Source organism: Carettochelys insculpta, chromosome 3 (assembly GCF_033958435.1).
Source record: "Carettochelys insculpta isolate YL-2023 chromosome 3, ASM3395843v1, whole genome shotgun sequence".
NCBI lineage: Eukaryota > Metazoa > Chordata > Testudines > Carettochelyidae > Carettochelys > Carettochelys insculpta.
In genome coordinates, this window is record NC_134139.1 from 36,688,613 (window position 1) to 36,701,380 (window position 12,768).

Below are 12,768 nucleotides of genomic sequence, written 5' to 3' on the forward strand. Positions count from 1 at the left end.
TCCAGTAAATAAGTGGCTTTGGCTTGAGATATGAAAATTTTGTACTGAGTGTGAGAGTGGTGATTAGGTAGTTGCCGTACTAAAGATTACAGATATAAAGTAAACTCCCAAAATGTGCAAGTTCTGTGTAACTTGCTTTAACGTGAGTTAAGCACTACTTGAAGCTGCTCTGCAGCTGTCATCCTGCCTTCTCCCTGCCTTACCCCAGCTGCATGGCTGTCAGCCTGACAGTGGTGCCACTGGGGGAAGGCAGGGAGAAGGCTTTTAGCCTGTCTAGTTGTGCACTAGGCAAGCTAAGAAGAGCTCCTTCTCCCTTCCTTCCCCCAGCTGTGCAGCTGCATGTGGCTGGGGGAAGGCAGGGAGAAGCATCCAGGAAACTGACCAGCCGTACTAGGATGTTCAGTTTCCTGGGTTCTGCAAGCAGTGGGGAGCTGGGAACCAAGCAGCTGCCTGACTCCCCGCTCGCCTCCCCTTGCAGAGTCGGGAAACTGACCAGAGCAGCAGCTCATGGCTGGTCAGGTTCCTGGCTCCCAGAAGTGGCGGGGAAGTGGGAACCAGGCTGCCCCCTGTTTCCCTGAACCCCGCCACTCTGGGAGACAGGAAACTGATCAGCCCTGGTGGGCTGGTCAGTTTCCCCGCTGAAAGCCCAAGGGAGTCAGGAACCAGGCTGCAGCCTGATTCCTGTCTCCCCCTCGTGACTTGCACAAAAATTTGAGTTACATGAGGAGGTTGCAAGAGCGCAACCCCCATGTAACTTGAGGGTTTATTGTCCTTTATTCAGTTTTTACCCTGTTACATACTAACTCCTTGACTCACCATTAGCAAAAGAGATTGTTGTTGAGAGGTTTCCATATTTAAATTATTATATTAAAACCACAATAACTTTTATAATACTTTTACTTACCTCACAAGTCCACTTCCAACTAGCACTCCTGCTATGTTAAGTAGCATCACTGCGCTGTTGACTACAGTTGGGTTTTGAACCATACCAAGGAAAACAAGTGTTAGTAATTCACCAATGATATGCGGTACTAACATAGCAGCAAAGAAACATCCAAATCTGGAAATATCTGGGTTCATGCCTACGGTCCTGTGCAAACACAGTCAAAAGAGTATTTTAAAATATAAACATTCTGGCGTCACGTTAAAAAAGTCCTCCTTTTTTGTTTACCCAGGAGCACTAATGTTTTGTCATTTAGTCATTTTTGTTGCATGGAGTTGCTATCTTGTAGTTGGACGTTCCACAGCATTCTGGCTGAATAAAAGCCCTGAGCGTGCCCAAGTTTCCCAAGGTCCCATAAAGTTTATTTACAATGACCAGTCCTGGCTCTCAGTGTTTGGTGCTGTTATTTAGCTGTAATTTGCTCCTAAATGTCTTTTAGGAGCCCAGTAGGCAGTGGAAGTGTTGGTAATCTGCTAGAAAATATTGACCTCCTAACATCTGGCAAATGCTCTTGTCCAGCACGGGTCAGGTTCTGAGAGTGCTGGATGAGAGAGGTTCAAACCTGTACTTAGGAAGGAAAAATCAAAAGCACATACAGGAAATGGGGGCATTGTCTTGGTGGCAGTCGTGTGGAAAAGGACCTAGAGTTTACAGTGGCTTGAAAATAAGCCTACAACATCATACAGTTGTGGAAAAAAGGTTTGTATTTTGGAATATATTAACAGGAGTGTCGTATATAGGTCCTGGGAGGTAACTGAGTTGCTCTGCCTGGCACTGCTGTGGCCTGGAATATTATGTCCAATTCTGAGCAACTCATAATAGGAAAGATATGGACACATTGCTGACCATTCAGAGGAGAGCAACAAAAATAAAAGGCTTAGCAAAATCTGACCTATGAGGAAAGGTTAAAAAACTGGGTGTGTTTAGCCATGAGAAAAGAAGACTGAAGGGAAACCTGATGATAATCTTCAAATATGTTAAGAACTGGTATAAGGAGAACTGTGATCATTTGTTTTTGGTGTCCTCTGAAGGTAGTAATGGACTTCCTGTGCCTCAGAAGAAATTTCATCAAATGATAGGAAAAGCTTTCTAACGATCAGGGTAATTAAACTATAGAATAGGCTTCCAAAGGTCGTTCGGGAATCCCCATCATTGGTGTTTTTTAACAACACAGACAAATACCTGTCAGGGATGGCATAGATTTACTTAGTCTTTTCTCATCCCAGAAGGCTGGACTTGACTTCTTGAGGTTCTTTCCAGTCCCGTGTTTCTGTGATTCTAAAATGCAGTATATTTCCCTGCATATGTTGTGTGTGGCATAATTTTGTAGCTAGAGATGTTACAGATTTCCTTGCATATATGTGTAGGAGTCAATTTATTTTCTATAGTACATACTGCTTGAAATCCCATTATTGGTTTTCAAGCAATCATGAAACAGAAGAGGTATGTAGGAGGCTCATATATAAATTATCTGTTCTGTGAGATACTGTAAAATATTAGACTAGACTCCGAAGTAATAGCACCAATTTAACCTAGTTTATTTTCATCCTGAATTAATAGTCTTTATTATGCAATACTGACAATGTGATTGAAGCTGTACATAACAGGTAAAGATGGTCCTTGCCTGAAAGGATTTACAGTCTGCAGAACAGATATACTATTTTGCTAGTCTTTAAAGTGCTACTTGACTGCTTTTTGTTTTTAGAGAGAAAACAGAGTGAGTCTGTGCAGCTGCTGGTTTTCAGAATCTCTGCAACCTGTCTGCCATTGCTTCTGGAAAGGAATGCTACCATGGCACTGGTCACACGTTGCATTCTACATCCTCTTCTCAGGTAATCGGTTCACTGGGTGGGTGTAATGGGAATTGCAATAGAGGATAAAAATCTTAAGAGACAGAAATGTTCTTTACATATGTCAATCAAGGGAGAATTTTATTGGGGCACAGACTGACACAGGACCTTCCTGACTGACAAGTGCTTTTTTGTTGCCTTTATTTAAAGTCAATATGAGGATGATAAGAAGAGAGGCAACCTGTCCTGAAAATGATTGTTTCCCTACACACTAAGATGGAGCAAGCAGGAGAGTAATCACATGGGCAAGTCCCCCAGACTGACACTACAAGCAAAGGGATCTTTTCCTTTTTCTTTAAGGAGAGATTTTTTAAAAATGTGTATTTGTCACACCCTCTGGCTCCACTTGAGGGCTTATAGTCATTTGAAAGCCTCTTTAAAAAAGATTTAAGTAAATGTTCTGCTAAGTGGTGTTGCACCTCCATTCCCTCTTGAGGAAATGAAGGGCAGAGGCAGCAGTTCGGCTGACACTGAGCATGCACCGGGACATGTGGAGGACGTAGGTATATTTTGGTGAATCAAGCCCAAGGTAACAGTGCCTTTCATTCATGTTCATTCTACTGCAAACCCTAAAGTAAATGTAATTTTACTATCACGGGAAGAATTACAATAAATTATTTTCAGTGCACCACACTCTCCATCCTTTATAACTCAGACAAGCAGACAGAATGATAAGGCTAAATGACCTTGGCCAGAAATATACCTAGCTACACATGTCTCAGGGCTTTTAATTACTTTATCTCAAACGTAATCATCATTCTCTTCTCAGGAGCTAGCACCAGCTTTCTAAAGGTTATCTACCAGACCTTAAGAGCCTTTTATGTTGCTTAAAACTGGAAATTGCCTGCCTGCTTTATGAACTTCATATCTGTTTGTGAGATTAAATTAATGCTGGATAAGTCAAAAGTGGTAATGATTTCAGTTTAAAAAATACATCCTGGGATTTAAGGGTGTAATAAAAATTTGCGAAAATGAAAAGCAATTAATAGAAAAGTATGATTACATAAAAAATGGATTAATTATTAGCTGTACTCTCCAGTAACTCCTGCAAGACACTTTGGAGAACTGAAGGGAGATTATGCAACATAAGCAGCCTCTCTCCAGAAAATCTCAGAATGCCAGCTTTAAGCTGTTCGCACAGACAGGGGGCCCCAGAAATGGAGGCTGTGCCCCTCAACCCATCCTTGTACAAGCCATGAAAATTATGGAAGACCTGACCCTTCAGAACTTTCAAATCACTTAAATAATGGAGGGCCGACTTCTGACACCATACTAAGGTTGAGCAGTACCTTAAGCCTTGATGTTAGTGGGACCAGTTGTCAGTTAAAAAACTGTTCAATAAGAGTAAAGATAGCACAATCAGGCCTTTCATAACTATATGAAGTTATCCTAACCCCAATATTTGGAGTGGTCAAGGTATTTCCTATAAGGAATACAAAGCAATACAGCAAATATTGAAATAATCTATTTGTCTTAGATTCACAAGCTTTTAAGGGCCAAAACAAGTCTTTTGTCTTGGTTTGTGGGTTTGTTTGTTTTTTTTCTTTTTTTTTTGTCTTTTATCAGAACATTTTCACCCTAATTCTAACTCACCACAACTATGTCTGCACTTTATAGCCTGTGTCAGCACAGCTATGCTGTCATAGGTCCCTGGTGGAGATGCAACATACAGGAGGAGGTTTTATGCTGGTGTGGAAACACCACCTCCCCAGCTGACAGCCTAGTCAACAGAAGTACTGTTATGCCAGCTGTGTCTACACTGTAAGTTGTTGCTATAGCTACGTCAGTCAAGGGTGTAAGATTTTCTCACACCTGACCAATATAGTTATGCTGGCATAAATTTTAAGTGTAGATAAGAGTTAGAGTAGAGCAAGTATTGTATCACTCCTATGCCTTCTCCTTTCCATGCTCTATGAAAGTCAATATCATAAAGCTGTGATAGGAGGCCTATTCTTGGCTCAGGAATTTAAGAGCACAACAATGAGAATATAGTTTTAAGAAAGTAACCGTCTCAGTGCTTACCAGTATATAAAGGTGCTGAAAATCACCACACTGATAATACTAAAGGGCAGGAAATGTAGTATGTATGCTAGCAGTATTTGCCACTTCTGATATAAACCTTCTTTGCTTTCTTGGTCACTGATAGCACGTATTGGAGGAACTGGAGTGGAAAATGCAATAGGAATTAAACCACAATTAACCAAAAATACCATACAGAAGTTGTTGCTTTTAAAGCTTGGACAAAGCAACATGACAACTCTTAGATTATTTCAGAAACACTTTGTTTGAACCCATCTGGTGGCCTAGTGCCTGTGCATGTGAAAACCATATTCATTAGTAGATCAGCTAGTTTGTCACTAGAGGTGGCCAAATGTGACATGGGAGATACAAGTTTCATCTCTAGTGGGTAAATATGTGATGATAATCAAACATTTTTCTTCCTGGTCAATTTATGGAGATACTCATCTTCTATGATGATGGGGGCCACATGTATACCCTTGAAAGAACAGTTTTTACCCTCCAAAACAGAAATACTGTTACCAAGTGGGAGGCTAACGTGGCAGTTGTGAAAGAAAATAATCTGAAAATACTCGCAAGGACAAAACACCACAATATAATACTTTCATGGATAAAAAAGTGTAATCAAGAGTTCTGTCCTTAATCACTGTTAGAGCCAACATATCATGTGCCCTGTTCAGTCTCTCCGTGCCCTCATGATCTCAGTTGTCAGAGTGCACACTTCCAGATAGACTTTGTCCTGCCTTTACACAGCCAGGCAGGGGCACAGGAGGACATAAGGACTATGCCCCACTTGCATAATTCATGTAAGAGCTGGCCAAAAATGCATCCCCAGCATTCAGGTAGAATGTGGACAAGGAAGGAAATGGATTATTAGGCAGACCCACAATTCCATGCTCCCTTCCACCTCAGTTAGAGAGGGAGCCACGCCAGAGGAGTAAGTTACACTCTGCAGTAACTTACTCCACTCAGCACAATTGGGTTGCTCTGAGTTATGCTGCCTGTATCTGAGGCGCTAATAGTTCCCATTGTGCACTGTGGTTATGTAACATCTCTTATTATGAGCTATGTGCTAAAGCCATGGTGTAGCCCTTAATTAGCATTCTTTAAAATGGCTCTTCTAATAACATATAGAGTACCAGCTGCATATAATATGAGGAACTAGTAACTTACACAGGGCAACAGCATTGAGCATTCCTATATAAGGCAGACCACTCATACACTGGTAAAGAAGCCCCACACGATCTTGCAGTGCTCCTTTTAGAAAATCATTCTTCAGCCTGAGAAGGAAAAATGCTATAAACAGGCCAAACAAGAGATTCTGAGAAAGACGCATGGTGATGCCAATCTTATCTCTGTAGAGATTTCTTGTTGTCCTCCTGAAATTGAAACAAAATAATTGTATTGTTTTTGATATGTTTCATTGAGTGCTGATAATGTGTCCAGCCTTAAAAAAGAACCAAAGTCACTGTCTGCCCCAAAGAGATTACAGTGTAAAGGGCAGTATAAGGAAAATGGGATGCCCAGAGAAAGAAATAATAATGAAAGAATAATAGGAAATAATATATGTGCATATATGCAAGATGAATAAGATTATCCAAATGATGTTATTAGAGAACTTCAAAATTAATTGCTCTTTTTTTTTTCCAGAATGAGTTCTTACCTTAAGAGAATCCACAGTTTAGAGACAGCACTGGGTGAGTCTTTGTTTTTGAATGGTATTGTTGGCAGGTCTTTCATGTGTTTTGTTCTTTCAATGGTCTCCACAGTCTTGTGAAAGATCTCTGAATTTTTATAGGCAGATGCAATTATGTTAACTCTTCTGTAGGTTTCTAATTCACGTTCTTTGCTTTGTGTGTCCACAGATGTCAGATCTACTAGAAATTTAACCAAGTATTAATCTACAGATATTATCAAATACCCGATCATTTTCCTTCCTACTCTTCATTCGCCAAACTCTTTGCAGAAGGCATGTTCCTGCAGGAGAAAAGTCTGCTGGAAACTAGAAATTTTTCACCTTGCAGAAGTTCCTCTCCATTGTCTCACTGGGGAATTTAGCATCTGGGAATGCCATTTTTGTGGAACCGTGATTCTGTGGAGCCCAGGATCATGACAGGAATGGATTTATCCCTCACTGGAAGGCCATTGAACTTTCTTCCTCATTGTCAAAGAGCCTTACTGCCATTGCTTATGCCCTAACTCTTGTTCAGGGAAAAGGAGGTGCAAAGGGAGGCCACTGCTGCTAAGGATGGATGGATAGGTAGATTATTGTATTTTCACCGAGAACTTTACCAGTCTTTGAGGAATGTACGCCGTACAGAATACCTTCTCCCTTACTCCTACATCTTCTCTAACTATGAGACACTCCAACATGGAGCTTCATTTTGTGAAAAACTGGTCTCTTCTTTTTACAGTGCAGTTTTGCTCCTTTGTACTGATTTATGCTCCCTCCTGTAGTGGAGGAGACTGTCCAATCTCAACAACTTCTGCCATGTTAGCAATGTAAAGTAGAGGTTGTTGGACTGGTCACAATAGCCATTACTTCAAGCCCTGTGTAAAGCAAAAGTTATTTACTTCAGTGAAATTTACTGAAGATAAACATTTTGTATGTTGAATGCTCTCTATTGATATAAATCTACCTGCAAGTTGATCTTGCCACCAGCAGATATTTCTTATTATTAGCAAATGAAAACCTTGTGTGTTCTAGTTATCTTCCTTGCACTCTAACATTGTGGAGTTCTCAGAGCCTGTGTTCTAACAGATCACTTTCTTCTCTAAACCTGCAGATTCTAGGACTGCTCAGATTGCACTCTAAGCCTAGAAAGCTGCAGAGCAGTGAAATAGTCCTGTAGCCCAAGCCTCAGAAGCCTGAGTCAGCTGGCGTGGACCAACCTCAGGTTTTTATCTGCACTGTAGACATACCTTAAAATGTTGCCAGATGAGAATTAAACCATAAAAGTAAGTTACCCTTCTTTTGCACCTTGGTCCAAGAAGTTTAAGTGCTTTACAAAAGATCAATTAAGCTTCAGGGAACCCCATAAGGTAACTGAAATTAGTAATATAGTCCCCAGTTACAAGAGCGGTATTTTCAAATATCAGGTCATATGTCTCTGAAGATGGAGAGATAACATTTAGTCACCCAAACCCAGAACAACAACAAGAAGTCTTGTGGCACCTTATAGACTAACAGATATTTAGGAGCATCAGCTTTCGTGGGCAAAGACCTGCTTCATCAAAATTATCCTTACTGTCATATTAGTATTTTCAACTTTTTTCAATTCCAGCTTCACATCTACAGCATTTTCTCCTAATTGAAGGCAGACTGCCAACAGAGGAACAGAAAAAGGCTGCTTCCCATGGCATGTGGCATGATTCTGCTACAACTTCTTGGACATTTTGGGATTCACTAGTTAGTGTTCAAACAACTGTTAGCAGTCAGCCACCCAGATATACTAAATTAAAAAAATTATGGGTTCTTTGATTATTTGTGCGTGCACTACTCTACTCGAGGGGCAAAGGAACCCTCTGCAAACTAAGAAAGAATCTGGAGTTCATTACCGATTTGTGCCATGTGCACCCTTGGAGCTGTCACCTGGTATGCTGATCATACTACTCAGACTGCGTGTTTACCATCTGGGGCACCACACTACTCTGTTCTGCTGGGCCGGAAGTTCTGGTCTTCTCCAGCAAAGGCGCAGACCCCCACATCAGATCAACACAGACACTAAACCAGCTCAGCTTTGGGAAGACTTAGGGCTGCATCTATACTACGAGCTAAAATCAAATTTATTAAAATCGATTTATTAAGTCTGGGTTTTATGCATTAAATTTTGAGCATCCTCACCTTCCCACATGCTCCCCACAAAATCAACTTATTGCTGCCACACACAAGAAGCGTAAATCAAGTGCTGCAGCCATGTATTGTGGGAACTTATCCCACAGTTCCCTGAGCCCTGTAGCATTGTGGCTATTTTCACTGGTGCAGCATGGGAAAAAATGCAACAACGTAAATGTGGGTATTTGATTACATCTTCCCACATTTCATTCCCCTCTTTCCCCTGCCGTATTAAATAAATGTCCCATTTTCCAGGCTAGGGTCTGGTTTGTCTTTATAAGAGATGTGCTTTTTATAATTGAGGGGCGGGGAGGGGTAGTAAAACCTATCCCAAATGACAGGCTTTTGAAAATGGGATGCAAAAGCACTGGATCTTTGCAGGCTTGCATCTGGATTTAGACCTGGCAAAGAAGACCCTTAAAAGAAGAATGTGTTTAAGTAGACATGGGTGCTACACTGAAACTGCAATGAATCATTGAAACAGTTATGGCTCAGGGTGGCTAAAAGATACTAGACTATAGCCAGACCCAAAAATCATGACCATCCAGGGATACCCACCAGCAGACCCTATTAGCAGCATGCCTAGGCTTTGATTATATTTGGACCTGAATCTGGATTTAGGCCTCCTGGGAAAGAAGACCCTTAAAAGAAGAATATGTTTAAGTAGACACAGGTGCTACACTGAAACTGCAATGAATCATTGAAACAGTTATGGTTCGGGGCAACTAAAAGACCCCCAGCTACAGCCAGCCCTGAAAATCATGTCCACCGAGGGAGACTTCCCCCAGGCACCTAAAAGACCCCAGCCTACACCCAGGTTTGGACCTGCCAGAAAAGGCCCTCAGAGCGAGAATATTTCTCGCTGCGAGCCTTACTTTGAGAACTGTGGTAATTGTATAGCTACTACGTTACCTTCATTGAAACAGTTATGGCTCAGGGTGGCTAAAAGACCCCCCGGCTACAATCAGCACCTGAAAATCATGACCACCAAGGGAGACATCCTCCGGGCAGCTAAAAGTCCCCCGGCTACAGCCAGCCCTGAAAATCGTGCACGCTGAGGGAGACTTCCCTTGGGTGGCTGAAAGACCCCAGACTACAGCTAGCAAGTGAAAATGGTGACCACTGAGGGAGACTTCCCCTGGGCAGCTGAAAGACCCACTACTACAGCCAGACCTGAAAATGGTGACCACTGAGGGAGACATCCCCCGGCAGCTAAAAGACCCCAGACTACAGCCAGCATCTGAAAAGCATGACCCTCACCACGCACAAGCTGCCTGGCACCTTGCACAGCATTTCCTTTTATTGGTTCGAGGTCAAGCCACATGATGTGCCTGGGCGTGTGAAAGTTACAGACTGTGTGGTGCTTCCAAGGGGAGGGAAGCGAGGGGATGTGAGGGTCAGGACAAAATGTCAACGGCTGAAAAGAAGTTTCTTGTCCAAGCGCAACTCCCGCCCCCCGCCACAGATTAGCTGCCACGTGGTGCATGCAAAGTAAAGTTCCAGAATGCGTGGTGCCTCTCAAGGATGGAAGAACAGGGCTGTGGGGTGGGTAGGAAAACTTGTAAATAGCTGAAAAGAAGTTTCTCGTCCTATCAGACAAGCATGACCCCCACCCGCAGCCTAGCTGCCACATGGTGCCCGGGAGCGGGGAATGGGCAATGGCTGGCATCAGGCAGCGCAGAAAAAATAGGCAACTAGCAGTGGGATACACAGAACCACAGACCCCACCCTGTATGTAACCTTCATAGACTTCACAAAGCCTTCAACAGCATTGATAGAAAAACTTTGTGGAACCTGCTGCAACACCATGGCATCCCATCCAAAATTATAAACTGTATCCGTTCAATGTATGAACCCTCAAGATGCCAAGTTTTTCACAATGATGTCTTGACAGAATCCTTCAGAATAATCTCAGGAGTGTGAGAAAGGTGCCTATTGTCACCTTTCCTGTTCTTGATCACAATGGGCTGGATTAGGAGCAGGACAACAGATGGCCATCAATGGGGCATTCACTGGACACTTTTCAAACAGCTAGAGGACCTTGATTTTGCTGATGATGTTGCCCTCCTTTCACACCAGCATGAAAGCATGGAAGAAAAGGTCAGAACACTAGACAAAACTGCCTCGAGGACTGGACTGAGCATTAACATGGGAAAGACCAAGTCAATGAGGATCAACCAGTCCAACAATACCACCATCACACTGGGAGGGTATGACCTGGAAGATGTGAAGCAATTCAACTACTTGGGAAGTACTATGGACACAGACAGAAAAATAAATAAAGGTATCAGTGCCAGGATAGGGAAAGCAAGAGTTGCATTCAAGACTCTTCATCCCATATGGCGTTCACAAATATCTGCAAAGACGGAACTGCAGATCTTCAACACAATTGTGAAGAGCATGCTCTTGTGTGAGTGCGAGACCTGGAGTACTAAAGTCTTCAAATCACAAACTATAGACATTCGTAAACAGATGGCTGAGGTACATCTTTCACATCAAATGGCAAGACTTTGTCACAAATGAGGAGCTTTGGAACAGAGCAAGACAAGAACCACTTTACGTTTAAATCAAGAGAAGAAAGTGGGGATGGCTAGGCCACACTCTTAGAAAACCATTATCTAGCATAGTCTGTCAAGCTTTCATGTGGAACCCACGAGGAAAATACAAAAGAGGAAGACCTCGGACAATGTGGAGAAGATCTGCTGAGACTGAAGGACAACAACTGGGGTACTCCTGGAGTCACCTAGAAGTTTTGTCCTGAGACAGAATGAAGTGAAGAAGACTTGTAGATGACCTGTACTCCACTCAGTGTACGAGGGTTTAAGTCAAGTGACTCTGTATAAAAGATTTATACAGAGAAGTCTGATAAAGTTCACTTTCTTCATCATTGAAGACATGCACACCTGTTGCTCCCTCCCACCCATGTAACAGTTATTTATACTGTGCTTGATAATAGACAAAAGCATTTTATTTAGTATAAAATGTGGGATTGAAGTGATTGTAAGTGAAAACAGATCAAAGCAAGTTACTAAGACAAAATAAACAAAGCATGCCTGTTAACTCACATGCACTCAGAGATATTGTTATAGATCATAAATCTCTCACTAGTTTTTTTTTTCAGTTAAAATCCATCAAGATGGAGCTGATGTTTTCTCTGACCCAGATCTAACAGCTTCTTCTGTCCTTATAATTCTTCGTTTCCAGGTTTCTTCATGTGTATCCTCTTGGGGTGGACGAGGCAATTTCAAAAATTACCTGAAAATGATTGCTGATTGTTTTACATTCCTTACATAGAATTTCTCCAGGGTGGCAATCCTTTGTTTAACTCTCCCTGTCCCCATGGAAAAATACCAGATTCAAGATGAATTCCAGCACCAAGGAGTACCAACAACAGTTTGTAGGACCAATCTCACTTTGGGCTTGCAGGAAAAACAAAACTATTCACAGATCATGACCTTGAGCAGCAAGCCATTAAGGCCCTTAAGTACCAGTAATGGCTTTCACTAGAAATTCTAGATTAATAAACAGGTTTACACTTCATAGTTCTAAGTTCACATGTAAGAATGATATGTGCACACAAATAGAATATATGCATTCATTGGATCATAGGTTCTTGAATGACAGTTTACTCAACTTGTTTTGTGTAAAGCATATTCAAGTTATGCATATTTTAACTGAAACGTATTTTCATAAAAATAGAGGGCCCAGAGTCACACAGTCTTCATTCAGAAATCAGAGAGGCCTTAAAGGCCACCGAGAAGCAATGTGTCCTAATAGCACTGGACTGACACCTACATTGTGTTCCCAGCTGTGCCACAGGACTGCTTGGAGACTGCGAGCAAATCACTTTACTGTGTCATGCCTCAGTTTCCCTATGTGTAAAATGGGTCTAATGATACTGACCATCTTCATTAATCATTTTCAACCTATGAATGGAAAGTGCTATATCAGAGGTAGGTATTTCTCGTTATTACTATGATATATTGTTATCACTCTGTTGGTAAAGGGATACTAAGAAATTTGGGAAAGGCTTAGCTTTCTCCATCTCTCTACTAAGCAGTCGCATCAGGAACTGGTTAAGGTCCTCACCTGGACCACCTTCAGATACATGGAATATGATC

At 41.9% G+C, this 12,768-nt stretch overlaps 1 protein-coding gene across 1 annotated transcript in view; it reads right to left on the reverse strand.

The window, feature by feature from the left end:
* The window catches only part of ABCG5 (ATP binding cassette subfamily G member 5), a 35,811-nt gene that overhangs the window by 5,062 nt on the left and 17,981 nt on the right, over window positions 1–12,768 (reverse strand). Inside the window, exons 8-11 of the mRNA XM_074988537.1 lie at window positions 6,476–6,689; window positions 5,986–6,191; window positions 4,816–4,954; window positions 905–1,090 (exon numbers count right to left, since the gene is read on the reverse strand). Of these exons, the coding sequence (XP_074844638.1) occupies window positions 905–1,090; window positions 4,816–4,954; window positions 5,986–6,191; window positions 6,476–6,689 (745 nt within the window). The remainder of the gene's footprint in view (window positions 1–904; window positions 1,091–4,815; window positions 4,955–5,985; window positions 6,192–6,475; window positions 6,690–12,768) is intronic.